At 38.7% G+C, this 15,665-nt stretch overlaps 3 protein-coding genes across 3 annotated transcripts; all 3 read left to right on the top strand.

Annotated features, from left to right (window-relative positions):
• The first annotated feature begins 2,451 nt into the window (after window positions 1–2,451).
• LOC137710193 (protein NUCLEAR FUSION DEFECTIVE 4-like) lies at window positions 2,452–4,613 on the top strand. Its single transcript, XM_068449139.1, has 2 exons — window positions 2,452–2,916; window positions 3,489–4,613. The coding sequence occupies exons 1-2, from the start codon at window positions 2,452–2,454 to the stop codon at window positions 4,611–4,613; spliced, it is 1,590 nt and encodes a 529-aa protein (XP_068305240.1).
• A 2,194-nt stretch (window positions 4,614–6,807) lies between these two features.
• LOC137710192 (protein NUCLEAR FUSION DEFECTIVE 4-like) lies at window positions 6,808–9,489 on the top strand. Its single transcript, XM_068449138.1, has 2 exons — window positions 6,808–7,314; window positions 8,293–9,489. Exons 1-2 carry the CDS (start codon window positions 6,859–6,861, stop codon window positions 9,487–9,489), a joined length of 1,653 nt encoding a protein of 550 aa, XP_068305239.1. The 5' UTR covers window positions 6,808–6,858.
• Window positions 9,490–10,534: 1,045 nt separating this feature from the next.
• On the top strand, window positions 10,535–14,748 carry LOC137710430 (protein EARLY FLOWERING 5-like). Its single transcript, XM_068449446.1, has 9 exons — window positions 10,535–10,794; window positions 11,447–11,540; window positions 11,870–11,955; window positions 12,165–12,214; window positions 12,325–12,394; window positions 12,493–12,574; window positions 12,668–13,068; window positions 13,312–13,845; window positions 14,224–14,748. Exons 1-9 carry the CDS (start codon window positions 10,714–10,716, stop codon window positions 14,437–14,439), a joined length of 1,614 nt encoding a protein of 537 aa, XP_068305547.1. The 5' UTR covers window positions 10,535–10,713; the 3' UTR covers window positions 14,440–14,748.
• The last annotated feature ends 917 nt before the right edge of the window (window positions 14,749–15,665 follow it).

Below are 15,665 nucleotides of genomic sequence, written 5' to 3'. Positions count from 1 at the left end.
TTTCGGTCCTTTTTTTTTTTTTATATAACTTTTTCTTTATTAAAAAAATGAAAAGATAGAGCCCAACAATACATCACATGTTATTATATAAATGGTGGGATACATGTGCTAAAAAATTAATAATTTAAAAAATATAATTTCTCACCACTCCTATTAAAACACGTGGTGTACCATTTGTGTTCTTGTCACAACTAAAAATTTCTCTACTAATTCAACCCTGGTTAGGCTATATATTGGTACAGAACCAACAAAGACTAGAAACACGGAATTCAATTTTCTTTATTCTGCTTTTCCTGATTTTCTTAGCAACCAAACAAAGCCCGCAATATAAATGATCCGTGCAATTTGGAAATTACCTGAGAGAGATCGGAAAATCCGCATTAGAATCTTCCGTTATGGAGGGTGTTCGGATATGAAAAGGGCGAGGAGAAATCACGATTTGGAGGAAGGAGTTCGAGAGGAAGAAAGCACGATAAGGCTTCACTGGTTCAGGACGAAGGGAAGGTTATAGGGTTGGGAATAAAAACGGCGTCGTAATAGTGCTGTATATGAGGGGTTGTGTTAAAGTGCAAAACAACGTTGTTTTACTACCTCTGTTCAGTTTGGTATTTAGTTCGGATTTTGGATTCGGTTCGGTATTTAGTTTTTAATTTTATCCGATTTTTTTTCTTTCAAATTTCGAATTTTTCAGGTACAATTCGGTATTTAGTTCAGATTTTTTTGATTCTCAATTATTCGAACCCCTTGGTGTACATTTATTCTTTTACATATATAAAAAAGTTGGTTTCAATTTTTTATGAAGGGAGAGTTTTCTGTCATATTGTTCATATATGTGTGTAAATTACGATCATATATTTTGTTTTGATAATCTGGGAAGAAGTTTACTTTAATTTTTCGTGCAAGTTTTGTTTATTTATACAAATCTTTTTTGTTAAATGAACATTTGACTTTTTATATGAGTGAGCACTTTCAGTGTGACCAATTGATGGTACTATCACCCTAACACGTATCTATTTCTTAATTTTATATTTTATTTCGTGAAAGTTTCCTCAGAATAACTTTCACGTAATACTGATGCTATTATAGAAGTTTTCAATCAAATCAATTGTTGTCATGTGAAAAAGTTAACGCTCATAATGTGGATTGCGAATTCACCATGCACGGGTTCAATTCTCGTTGTTCGTGTCATATCCCGGCCTGAGTCTCCATCACATTCCAGGCCTGCTCCACCGTAGCATGATATTGTCCGTTTTGGACCCCGACCATGCCTTCAAGGTTTTGTTTTTGAAAACTCACACGAGAACCTCCTAGTGGGTATCGTGCTACGATGGTGGAGTAGGCCCGGAATGTGATGGACCCCGGGCCGGGATGTGACAGTTCGTCTATAATTTGAATTAGTATAAATAAATTTAATTAATATTAAATATAAATGGTAGACGTTTGGGGCCAGGTAATAGTGTTTGATTGGTTCGAGAAACTATTATATTGTATTACGAAAAGAAAAAAAACTAAAATGAAAATCACACAATTAATTAGTTCAATGGTTTCGATTTTGAGTGATTTGTTTGCAGAAAAGAGGTATTATTTATGCTTTATTTTCTTTCTCTATGCTTGTTTTCTCTTTTGTTAGGATTTGGAAATTTCAAAATGAATCATTTTTAAAATGTTATGGACATAAAAGTACAAATAAAATCGTGGTGCACCAACATGGAACACTGGTATCTGGCATCCACGATGTGTTAGTTTCTCTAAGCATCATGATCAGTCTTTTATCATTATCTTAATTATTTTTCCACCTCAACTCGTTGTCATCCTCGTAATATATCGAATATTATTCAACTGTTAAACCTAAATAAAGAGGATTATGATTATTAGAACCAAATCTTGCCGATCTGTTTATATATTATATATGGGACAGATGTGTGATATCATATTTTTTTACATAACATTCTATACAAGTTTTTGTAGGACATATTTTGTAATGTTATTTAACAATCCGAACTGTCTAGTTATTAGGTTTTATCTAAAAAAATTATGTCTACAAAAATCACCCAAATTTGAAATCATATGACTGTTGAAGTAAAGGTTAAGGGCTTCTTTGTAAAACCATATTCATCTATTTTCTTCCCTACAAATAAATGTATTAATGATTTTGAATTTATCTATGTTTTTGTAAAGACGAACTATAAATGATGTTTTAAGAAATAAACGCTTCGAATCGTAACTATATATTACAAAGTGAGTCCTATTGAGTGAAAAAAATAGTGCCGCAAATCGGTTCCCATTACCATTATATACATATATAGGTCAATGTATGCGTGCAGATCTGATTAATTGTTTATTTCCATGTTTTCCACCCCGCCAAATGGGAACCCAAAAACTTTAAATAAATAAAAAGAAAACAGACGCATTTCCTCAATATATACGCCTTAAAACAACTGCAAGCTAAAAATGGCAGCGGTGGAGATGCTGAGCAGCAGCAAGTGGACAGCCACGGCGGCGAGTATATGGATTCAGTGTGCCGGAGGCGCTTCCTATTCCTTCGGCATCTATTCCTCGGCGCTCAAGTCGAGCCAGGGCTACGACCAATCGACCCTCGACACGGTGTCCGTCTTCAAGGACATAGGCGCCAATGCCGGCGTCCTCTCGGGGATTCTGTACTCCGCGGTCGCGACCAACGGTAGCCGTATTGGTGGGCCGTGGGTAGTGCTCGTGGCGGGGGCTGTTCAGTGCTTCGTAGGGTACTTCTTCCTTTGGGCTGCCGTCACCGGATTGGTGGAGACGCCGCCGGTGGCTGTTGTGTGCCTGTTCATGTTATTAGCGGCACACGCTCAGACTTTCTTTAGCACCGCCAACGTGGTCACCGGGGTCCACAACTTCTCTAATTATAGTGGGACCATCGTTGGCATACTGAAGGTTAGAAATGGAAAATAATTATCTTCATATAAAGAGTTATTTTTATTTTGAATAATTAATCAAAATCGTTCCTTTTTTTTTATATTATTATATAGTTGTTTGATGAATGAATAACTAAACAATTTACATATTAAATAACACTTCTGTATTATAAAGATATGGTTTGCATACGAGCATAAGGTCACGAGAACAACGTAATCGCTACATTACATGCAAGTTTGTTCCCTAATTAACGAACAGAGGCAGATTGTCTGCCCTCCTGTTTGGATGCCCTTCATATTCCTTTTTATTTGTGCGGTCACGGTTAAGTTAGGTCAATATTTTATATACCTATTGTTTTTTGTCTTATTATCTCTATAAAAAAATCAATATAAAATGTTGACGTAACTTAATCGTGATCGCACAAAATAGGAGGGGATGAGAAGGGCACCCAAACAGGAGGACGGACAATCAACCTCCTTAACAAACCATGTCATTTTCCAGTTAATGAAATGACTCTTAACACTATTTTCAACTTATTATTTTAAATCACAACGGTTTAGCTATGAACAATATTTATGTGTTTCGGGCAGGGGTTTCTTGGTCTGAGTTCAGCAGTACTAGTCCAAGTCTATGACACATTCTGCAAAGGCAATCCCAGCGCCTTCCTTCTCCTGCTGGCCTTGTTTCCCACATCTGTCACTATCCTCTCCATGCCTTTGGTCAGAATCTATGAAGCTGGTGGAGCTGCTTCTGACAAAAAGTACTTAAACATCTTCTCTGCTTTTGCTCTCATCACTTCTGCTTATCTCATGGTCCTAATCATATTCCAAAACATCCTCACTTTCCCATCATGGGCGAGCATTCTCACGTTCACAGCACTTCCTCTTGCTTTAATCGCCTCGCCCCTTGGAATTGCATTCAAAGCTCAAAACTTGCAACCCAAGAAACTCCCTGAAGCGCTCAATGATCCTTTGCTAAAAATCCCTGAGTCAGTTTTAGCATCCACTGAATTCCATGTATCAGATGATGAAGATATGAACTTACAGAGAGCTACGTGTTGTGTTGATTTTTGGTTGCTGTTTATTGCTATGGTTTGTGGGATGGGGTCTGGATTGGCCACCATAAACAACATGAGCCAAATTGGGGAATCTCTTGGCTACACAACAGTTGAGATCAACTCCTTGGTTTCTCTGTGGAGCATATGGAATTTTCTAGGCCGGTTTGGGGCCGGGTTTATCTCGGATTACTTGTTGCATAAGAAAGGATGGGCAAGGCCATTTCTGATGGCTGTCACTCTAGCAATCATGGCAGCCGGCCACATTGTGATTGCATCTGGTTTTTCGGGGAATTTGTACGTGGGTTCAATCTTAGTTGGGATTTGCTATGGCTCACAGTGGTCACTTATGCCCACAATCACTTCTGAGATCTTTGGGATAAGACACATGGGGACTATTTTCAACACAATAGCCATAGCCAGTCCTGTTGGTTCTTATATTTTCTCCGTCAGAGTAATCGGGTTCATATATGATAGAGAAGCTTCCGGAGAAGATGATGACTCCTGCAGCGGCACTCGCTGCTTCATGCTGTCGTTTTTTATCATGGCTTCCGTTGCTTTCTTTGGGTTTCTTGTTGCTCTTGCTTTGTTCTTTCGGACGAGGAGATTCTATCACTCGATCGTGCTGAAAAGACTGCGGCATTCTTCTCCGAGATGGTGAGTGAATGTGAGCATTTTGTGCAGAGAATAACTTTCATGCAATATGGATATCATCGTGAAGATTATTAAGTAAATTATGCACGCATACAAATTAAAACACACACAGAATTTATTACACGATATTTTATTTTATTTTTTGGTCAATTTATTACACGGTATTTTAAGAAAACACTAAAATGACAATCAACTTATCAAATGGTTAAATGCTTTTGAATTTATGTTTGATCTTTGAAGGAATTTCTAAAAATGATCAATTTAGATTGTTAAAATACAATGTGAAATAAAATTTATACGTGTTTGGGTAGAAATATGATTCCTTGTATTGGGATTTGCTATGGCCCTAGATATTACAATATATAGGGTTATACCAATTCCTAATTAGGTAGAAATAATCCTAGACTAATTACAACGAAAAATTACAGTCCTATAATATATGGGAGAATCACGGAGATGATTCCGAGTTAGTTAACTTAATCTAACACCCCCACCCATCCACCCTCCGCAAGCTAGACGAGCTTGACCGGACAAGTTTGGAGTAGAGAGTTGACAATGACGAGGTTGATGAAGAACTTTTGTGAGGAGACCATCAGGTTGATCAACGAAATATATATATCACCCATCCTATGACTGTTGAGAGCTACTTCACGAACAATGTGATAATCAAGCTCAATATGATGAGTACGAGCATTATGAATAAGATTAGCAGCTAAGTAGGTGCCACTTAGATTATCACAGTGGAGCAGGACGAGAAAAGAAAGACGAGCACTAAACTCACCAAGTAAAAAACAAAGTCAAGTCGTTTCAGCACATGCATGCGCAAGTGAGCAATACTCATATTCCGTATTGGAGTGAGACACAATAGATTGCTTTTTAGAACACCACGATATGAGATTGGATCCAAGGTGGATAAAACAGGCAGTGGTTGATCGTCGTGTGTCAAGACACACAATTGGCACCAAAGTAAGCAGACAAAGTAGCAAAAAAAAATGTGGGCGAAAATGGAGGCCGAAATCAAGAGTAACTTTGACATAATGTAAAATGCGCTTAACAGCAATCAACAGAGTAGCACGGGAAGAACTCATGTACTGAGCGACGGTGATCTATGAAATGATGTTCTAGAAACAAGTAAGGAACCATCAGTAGTAATAAGAGCAACCTTGGCAGCAAGAGGCCTACAGGCGGGCTTGCAATGAACTACTCCTTGTATTGCCAATTGGTTTTATAGAACCCCAACTTTCTTCATGGTATTAGAGTAGGTTATCCTGTGTGTAAAGTTTAAAAATATGTCTTACACTGCAGATGGTATTGAAACAACCCTAATAAGGTACAACGTGTATATAAGTTGATGGTATTGCAGTAAACTCTTTTGATCTTTTGGCTCATGTCTTTGCCTTGATGTGTATATATTTTATGAGCAATTCAAATGAAAATTGGCCATAGTAATACGGTTTAATAAAATTCATCTCAACTTATAAATAAGAAGTTTGAAGTTTGATTTTTAAGAATGGATTAGAAAGTTTCTGCAACACGTGCTATATTTGCGACGGAAAATAAATACTGACAAGTTCACACATGCACACTTTTAAAAAAAATAAAATATAACTTAATGAATTATTGCATGTGCCTCTAATGTTATTTTATCGGCTGTTTCGAATATCTTATACACCAAAATTTTTAATGGTAGATGTAAACCAATAATTGAATATTCAACATCTAATTATTAAAGTATAATGTTAGGGTGACTAAATTTGAAGACAAAATTTACAAATTAAATGATGTGTCATCAATAAGAATGAATACGTTTATCAATTCTTAAGTAATAAACTAATAATTAATTTTCATGTTCTTTAATCTTCAAAATTTTATCTCCAAATTTAATTTTCCTCGTATTAACCAAATCATTAAAATATAGGAAAACTAATGAAAATGGTTTGAAAACATTGAGTTTTAACGATAAGGACAAAATAAAGGGTAAGGTGAATAGTATCAGAATTGACATTTTAGTATAAAAATATGATTTTTCGTTAAAGTAAACAGTACTGGGAGCTAGCTTTTCGTTAAAATATTAATACATAAGTCAGGAAAACACGTGGACACAAAAGCAATCTAAACTACCCACACATCACACAAAGCGCCAAAACGACCACCACCATCAACCGCCACTCCGCCACCCAACAAATCGACACGATCATGATGCAGCAGAGTACCGTCTCCCTCCATCGTCCCCAAACGAAAAGAAAGCAAAAATGTACGGCAGTTCACTGAAGCTCTTGGACAGCAAATGGTTCTCTACGGCGGCGAGCATATGGATACAGTGCACCAGCGGCTCCCTCTACACCTTCTCCGTCTACTCTCAGGCCATCAAGACAACGCAGGGATATGACCAGTCAACGCTCGACACCGTCTCCGTCTTCAAGGACTTCGGAGCCAACTGTGGCGTCCTCTCTGGCCTCCTCTACTCACACTCCGCCAGGTGGGGAAAGGTCTGGTTGGTCCTCCTGGCCGGGGCGGCCCAGTGCTTTTTGGGTTATTTTCTAATGTGGGCCGCCGTCGCCGGCATTATTCCCCGGCCTCCGGTGCCGGTTATGTGTCTGTTCATGTTCGTGGCGGCTCATGCGGTGTCGTTCTTTAATACCTCTAATGTGGTCACTGGCGTCGGGAATTTTCCTTATTATAAAGGCACCATCGTTGGCATCATGAAGGTACATGAAATAAATTAGATTGCTTTCCTTTATTTGGGCTGATGTTTCTTATGACCAACTTAGATTATAGAGGTAGCTAGGAGTGATTTAGCCATTAGATTTTGATCGCAGCTGTTTAAATCTTCTATTTCAATCTCAATCATTCATTTATCGTATTATCAATGCTACGTAATATTGAAGAATTTTAACTCGTTTTCTTGTTTTGTAAATTTAATATACTTTATATACAAATTAGATTAATTATCGAGGCATTTGGGTTGATGTTGCAGAAGAAAATTTTTGGATTCTATAATATTTTTTATGAATTTTTTACCCCGTTATGTTTCCTCGTTTTCACTTTTGTGACTGTTAGGCCAACTCCAACCTATGGCCTAAAACCCATTTTTACCCTTCTATTCCCCCCAATCCAATCCAACCCAACTTATAATTTGGACCTAAAACCATGGCTAAAGTTTAAAAATTAATATTGTAATCTAATTTTGATTTTATTCTTATATAGGAAGAGAGTCTTACTTGTACACCAAGCATATACGTCTGTATAAAAAAACCATTGTGCTATGAATAAAATTATTAAGGTTATATTTTTTGTATGATATCAATGAGTTAGGGTTTGTAAAACCCCCTTCTATACTTCTCCAATGGCTTCTGTAGCGGCCCAAACTTCCTCCTCCGCTTCCTCTTTTCCCGCTGGACCTTATGTGGCTCACTTCTTCAAACTCACAGAGACCAATTTTCTTAACGGGACGTGTCAGATGTGTCCCTTCTTGATTGGCCATGATCTTCTCTCATTCAGTTTATATTTTCTGTTGTGACATGGTAAGCAGAAATTTTTTACATGAGCCTCATTTCTTCTGATGCTAACGAATCTTATATTGATTCAATCCCGGTTACCATGTCAGATTCAGTCTCTTCTTGAGTACTTTGTGATTTGAATTCATGGACTTGATGCTGATGAGAAGTTTATATTTTCCGTGTTAGGGGTTTCTCGGTCTGAGTGGAGCAATCTTGATTCAAATATACCGGACATTTTTGCACAAGAAACCGGCTTCATTTCTTCTGATGTTGGCACTGCTACCTACCGTAAACACATTGTTGCTTATGTGGTTTGTGAGAATCCACAGCAAGTGCGAAGGAGACGAGAAGAAGCACCTAAATAGTTTGTCGCTGATTGCGCTTGTTGTTGCGGCTTATCTTATGGGGTTTATAATTTTAGAGAACATCCTTACTTTGCGTTTTGCCATACGCTTCGTTGCTTTTGTTGCACTTCTGCTACTGCTTGCCTCACCTCTTTGCATTGCAATTAGAGCACATAAAAGGGAGTCCGATAGAGTTGCACAGACTTTATTAGTTGAGGGTGGCCAGTTAACAGATACCGAGGTCAACTGGCGAGATAGTGGGAAAAGGAATGAGCAAGATCGTTCAGGGTACCGTCATTTGCCTAGCAATACTGATCAAGAGTTGGATAGTAACGATGAAAATACTTTGCAGTTGGGAGAAACTTTTAATCTACTCCAAGCTATGTGCACTATGGACTTCTGGATTTTGTTCATTGCCATGGCATGTGGAATGGGATCGGGACTTGCCACAGTGAATAACCTCAACCAGATAGGAAAATCGCTTGGTTACTCAACTTTTGAAACAGGTAGTTTGATTTCTTTGTGGAGCATCTGGAATTTCGTCGGGCGTTTTGGAGCTGGTTATGTATCAGATTATTTCCTGCACGCGAAAGGATTGGCGAGGCCATTGTTCATGGTCATCACTCTAGCAGGCATGAGCGTTGGTCATGCTGTGATTGCTTCCGGTATGCCTAGCGCTCTCTATGCTGGATCCTTACTGGTAGGCGTCTTTTATGGTTCTCAATGGTCACTAATGCCCACAATCGCTTCTGAAATATTCGGCGTGCTACATATGGGCACCATATTCAACGCCATTACCATAGCCGCGCCTGTGGGATCTTATATCTTTTCTGTGAGAGTGATCGGCCATATTTATGACAAAGAAGCGTCGGGAGCTTGGGATACATGCGCCGGAATTCGCTGCTTTAGGTTATCATTCCTCATTATGGCAGGAGCCACCCTTTTCGGATCTCTCACTGCCTTGGCTTTGTTCTTTCGGACACGGAGTTTCTACAGTCAGGTAATCCTCCGAAGACCGCTATGTTATGTGCCGGACTAGTGATATTTTTGCTGCCTAATTCCTCAATCTAGTCGTCTTTGGGACAAAACCTGCGTAACATATCAGATTGCTGTGATAATTTGAGTGCTTTCTATCCTTGCAGGATGTTGATGTATCCAGTAGCAACACATAGCTATTCTCTCCTGCTGCATTTCAAACACCTATGTGCATTTGTCACAATATCACATTGTCAAATTTTCGAATCCCAGATGGTTTTAGCATCCCAAGCTGCAACTTCGACTTTCGTCCGATCGGATTAGCAACTTAATTTCTCTGTGATGATCATATTAATGTGTATATGTGAGGCTCATGTGCAGTTTGTTAATGGAAGAATTAACAGAACTTTCAATTTTGGATTTGAATAACGGATTTCACAACTAGTGGACCATTAATTTGATTTGGCATATCGTACACATGAATACTATTTCAGAAAAAAAAAAGAAGAAGAGTGACACGTGAAAAGAAGTGCGTAAACTTATATTGATACATATACATTTAAAAAAAAGATACGATTATTTGGTGTCAGTGTGAAAAGTTTTCTGTGTTAAAAAAGAACATCGTTGTCAGTTTAAATGAATAAATAAAGAATCAAATTACATTATGCACGATTGATTCTGTTAGTTTTCGTAACTAGCATCACTATTGTCCATAAGCCTTTCACAGTAGGCATGAAAAAAGAGTTTGATTTCCATTTTATAGGAATCTAACGCTTACACTAGCCAATACATTAGACGAATTATACAATTAATACGTAGAACTTACTACTATCAAATTCATACCATTGTAAGTGTTCGTAGGGTTCATACCAATAATAATTATGTTATAGGAATCAAACTTACTTAAACCACTATGAAAGATTTTTTTCACCACAGTCTTGGAGTCCAACTTGAGACCAAATTTTTGTTTTTCAAAGAAACCAAAAAACTTTTGAGGACCAAAGTGGAACAAGCTCTTAAATTCAGAGACCAAATTTGTAATTAACTCTAATTTTATTCTACAAATAATAAATAAATAAAAAGGTACCCCATAAGAAAATCAACAGAAAGCAAGGTGGGGTTTGGGGGCTGTCGTCGGGGTTTCATTCATCACTCTTCAGAGCAAGAAATCCCCAAAATATTCTTCTGTCATCATCCACGCTTCGCACTATAATTTGAATTTGAAGCAGATTTCCTGAAATTCGAATTGGAATCAGCAGAAAGTGAAGAGCTTTGAAGCGAAATCAAGATGAAGACGACGAAGGGAGGGAAGGTGATGAACCCTACTGACGCTTACCGGAAGGAGCTCCGGAAGAAGGAATTGAAAAGGGTAACGATTACGTATCTCAATACTACGCCGTTTTGTGCTCTTCTTCTTCTATTAATTCCTTGATTCCGTTCTCAATTCGCAATTGGGTCGATCGATTTTCACAATTTGGTACTCCATTGTGTCTAATTTCAATTGAAATTTGAAATTTGATACTTTTTTAATGTAATTTTACTGCGGATTGGATTTTCGCATCTGCAAATTTCCCATTGCTGAGCGTTACTGAAGCGGTTTATTGTAAATGGAATTGATAGCATTAGGTTTGTGAAAACCTGAAAGGCTGATGCTTTTATATCAGGCATTTTGCACAACTGCACACACTTTGATCTTAGCCGAAAGGTGTATATATGTGTGTGTGTGTTTGCACTGACGTTTTTGGAAAGCAGACGCATGACCATGATGCTTAATCAGTATTACCTGACGTTTGTGAGTTTCTTCTGCTAAGAATTTGTGGTAGCATGTGTTTGTGCCTCCTTATCTTCGATGGTAGATGTTACCCGTGTTTAGTAATGTACATGTTTCCTTTCACCGTATGATGTATGCAATTCCAAAAAAGTACTCCCTTTAATACTGTTTCTTGTGTTCTTGACAAGCGTATTGCATCGATTAAATCTTTATTTATACATTTCTGACTTTGTTTTATCTATGACAACAGAATAAAAAAGAACGAAAGAAGGTGAGAGAGGTGGGGATCTTGAAGAAGGATCCCGAGACTCTGAAGGAGCAGATTGATAAGCTGGAAATGATGAGTAAGTTACAGTTTACTTATGAATTCTGGTTATAGCCTTATTATAGAAGGAATGGTTATAACTTATAGCTGTTATATATATAATAGTGGATCTATTTTCATGTTTAATTTTATTGAAAGTTGATTGTTTGAATGCTTGGAATAGTATTCATGTATAAAAGAATGATTTTTTTTTTCCTGAGAGGAAAATTTCAGTTTGTGCTTTATTATGCCTTACGTCTTGTTTCATTTTGTCTAGATTTTTTATTTTCACCAGTTTGATTTTGATCTGCAGCCATATCATGCTGCTTTTCCTGTTCACACACTGATGTATTTGACTGATTTGTGCAGAGGCTGATGGCGCTCTTGACAAAGCAAGAAAACACAAGAAGAGGCAACTAGAGGATACACTTAACCTTGTTATAAAGAAGCAGAAGGTAATTGTCACATATAACATTATTGTTTTGTTCATTATACCTATTTGTCTTTCTAATTCAACTAGCCACGTTGTTTTATGATGCTGCACTGTGATCTTCAATTGGCCACATCGTGGTTCAAGGTCCTCTATGTTCCCTTCATGTTAATCCAGTGTGCCTTTTTGTTAGAATGAGTTTCATACCTGCAATGATCAGACTCTTTTGTACAGGAATATGTAGAGAAACAAAAGGAAAAGGGTGAGGTCCCAGTTATGTTCAGGTGAACATTCTCTTTTCCCATTGTATTCTGGTGCTAGTGGTCAAATTCTTAAATACATTTTCTGTGATTGTTTGTTTTGACGATGAACTTTAGTTACTTTTTCTGCTCAGTCATTTGGGGCCGCCTAAAAGACGAACGACCGCAGAAGAAGAGGAGAGAGCGAAGCATCCGATGCCTGAGGTAAGATATGCAGGTTTCTAAATGCTCTTTTCAGGCCTTTCTTTTTCTTTCTCAATATATAAAACCTCAAAATTTATTTCTTCTTTTTTCTTCTGCAGGACTCAGTTTACTACCATCCGACCCTGAATCCTACAGGTGCCCCACCACCTGGAAAGCCTCCAATGTTTAAATCATCAATAGGTCTGGATCAACCCCACTCCCACCTCAATTTTGTGTATTAGTGTGACCACTTTACTTTCTCTCGCTTATTCTATTGTGGAATTTGAATTGCAGGGCCAAGAATTCCTCTATCTGCTGCTTCGTCAAGTGGTGCTGCATCATCCTCAAGAATGGAGTCAGAGGACGCTGTACCTGTGGCTGATTCTGGTAACAATGGCCCTGGTGATGGCTCTGTCATACCTGAGTCTTTGCCTCTACCCCCTCCACCTCCATTGCCACCTAACCCTGCAGCTACAAACCCAGATATCTCATTGCCACCACCACCTTTGCCACCACCTCCACCTCCACCTCCAGGACCCCTGCCTACAGAGCCGATTTCTAATCGCCCATTACTTCCCCCTCCTCCACCTCATCAACAGTTAGCACAGCCGCCTCCTCCTGGTATCAGTGGAAATGAGAAGGAACAAAATCAATCTACATTGTCTGATCAGTCAACCTCTAAGGACTCCACGCAGGTAAGCTTTTCCTTAATGTCAACTGAGATATATCTTCTATATTAAAAGGAATAAGAATTAACAGAGGTGTAAAATAGTGGATGATATTAGTTATGGCAAATTATGGAAGTTGCTTGTATATACTTGACTGGTAAGCCCTGAAAGGGTGTATGTGTAGCAAGGCGTATCTCAAATTTGTAGGCCATGAAGTATTCTTTTTAAGTTTTTCCGTTTATGAAAATAATGCCTCCTCCTCTGTCGTAGGTGCCTACCATGCTTCCTCCTCCTCCTCCTCCTCCCGGTTTACCGCCTAAGGCAACAAATAATCAGTTGGGAGGTGCAACATCTGATGCTGAAACCAATAATACTACAGCGACCAAGGATTTCACTAACATGCTTCCACCACCACCTCCTCCTCCAAGACAACAACCTCCGGTTCCTGGACCAACCCTTATTCCAAATTTACATTCTGATGTATTACCTCCAGGTATCGCACGTTTTCCTCCACCCCCACCTCCACCAGATATGCGGCCGCCATTGTCCACTCCTGGACTGCCCACTCGACCAGGTCCCCCGGGAATGATGGTCCCAATGATCCCCAGGCCCCCATATGGTCCTCCCCCTGGACCTCCTCCAATGATGAGACCACCACTTCCACCTGGCCCCCCTCCTACTTATCAAGAAGATGATTATGCTGCTCGAGTGGCTGCTCATCAGAAACCTTCATATGTTAAATCTGCAGCATCTACTGTTGTCAAGAGGCCTCTGGCTCAGCACACTCCAGAACTTACGGCCATGGTGAGTTGATTGTCTCACTATCAATAAGGTGTAACAGTCTTATGCTTTGCATGTTTTTACAACACGTATTGAACTTGATAAGCATTATAGTGTGTAATTTCTGCATTAATTTTTGAACCTTTTAAAGGAAGATAATTGGAATGGTGAGATGGTGGTGGTGGAGATTCATTGATGTTATAATCAGAGGTAGTAAGTTTAGACTTCTATCGAGTTTCAAGGACCTTAGTTTTGTCAATGTCAACGAAATCAGTAGCTTTATGGGACATTGGTATTGTGTTAGCACTTCTTTCATGTTTTGTAATAATATTGTTTTCTCTATTATTGCAAGATGCCAATTTCCTTCTATGACCCTGGTCTGTTTTTTGGTTCTGGATGTAGGTTCCTGCATCTGTTCGGGTAAGGAGGGAGATGGCTGCCCCAAAAGTAAAAGCAAAACCTTCACTCCCAACCACAGCAGCACCAACCCAGTCAGCAACTCCATCTGTTAAACCAGAGTCAGCGAACTCATCATCAGCACCAAAGGGCAAGAGCATCGATGACTCTTATATGGCCTTCCTGGAGGACATGAAGGCGCTCGGAGCACTTGAAGGTTGACATCCAGCTGTTTAGCGGACACCAAGATAGAAATAGCAACAAAGAGAGTACAGCGAAAAAAGGTAGCATGCGTGTAGCCAAAGGAAACAGAAGTCGAGCTGGAGACAGATGGTATTCCCTTTTATTGCCATTAACATAGTTTCCTACTGCATAGTTTCACGATGAAATTCAAAACAATACCAGACGTTGAGATGGGTGTAATGGGCCGATTTTTAGTAGGAAGAAGACTATAGATGTCTTAGAAATTCAGAATGTACTATATTTGAAACAATCTTATGTTTAAAATAATTTCGCACTGCTCGTTTGTTCCTCTTTTCTTACGAAAGGGTAGGCATTGCTTAATCTTCTTCGTAGCCTAGAAAGGCTATATGAGAAGATTCTTACTATCAAATAGTTGTGGAGCAAATTTTCCCCCTTCTCCCCTCCTTTTTGAATCCAAATGCGTTCTACGACTGCACGAACAACCGACCTTTTGTCGTGCCGAAGCAGACACAAGTTCATCTTGTCAAGCAAGCTGGTATTGCCTTTGCCTGCTTGAGATCGGGGGAACTTGCATAAACTATGTCTTAGTTTCAGCAAAAGGGTAAAACCCTAGTGACCTTTTCTTGGTATGGCTGCTTTTATGCAATGTGAAACTTTAGGACTGCTTCTTCCAATGCTTTTCTTCAATCTTCAATTTGTTGTATGAGGAAACCTAGAAACTAAAAGACTTTTTAGCCAAAATGGTTCCTGAGATTTAAAATCAATAGAAGTGGTTTCTGAGATTGTCCATCATCCATTATTTTGGTCATTCCGTTAAAAAAACTCCGTTAAGTTGAGGGTATAACACAAAATTTTGGTCCTTGAGATTTGCATGACACATAATTTTGGTTCCTGAGATTTGCATTACACATAACTTTGGTCCCTGACATTATCCACCATCCATCATTTTGGTCATTTCATTTAAAAGCTTAAGGACCACTTAACGGAGTTTTTTAATGGAATGACCAAAATAATGGAGGGTGGACAATCTCAGTGACCAAAGTTATGTGTTATGCAAATCTCAGAGACTATTTTGACTAAAAAGCCAAAATAAAATAAACCAAATAATTGAAACTTGCAACACACGTTTACCAAAGTTAATAAGCTATCAATGAACTGCAGCAGAAACTGTAGTTTTCGTTGTTTCTGACGATTTGAGTCGAAAAGTGATTCTTTCGGTTTGTTTTTTTTCGAATCCCAGATGA

Source organism: Pyrus communis, chromosome 12 (genome assembly GCF_963583255.1).
Source record: "Pyrus communis chromosome 12, drPyrComm1.1, whole genome shotgun sequence".
Classification (NCBI taxonomy): Eukaryota; Viridiplantae; Streptophyta; class Magnoliopsida; order Rosales; family Rosaceae; genus Pyrus; species Pyrus communis.
Note: the sequence above shows the minus strand (reverse complement) of the source record. Positions and strands in the feature narration are given on the sequence as shown.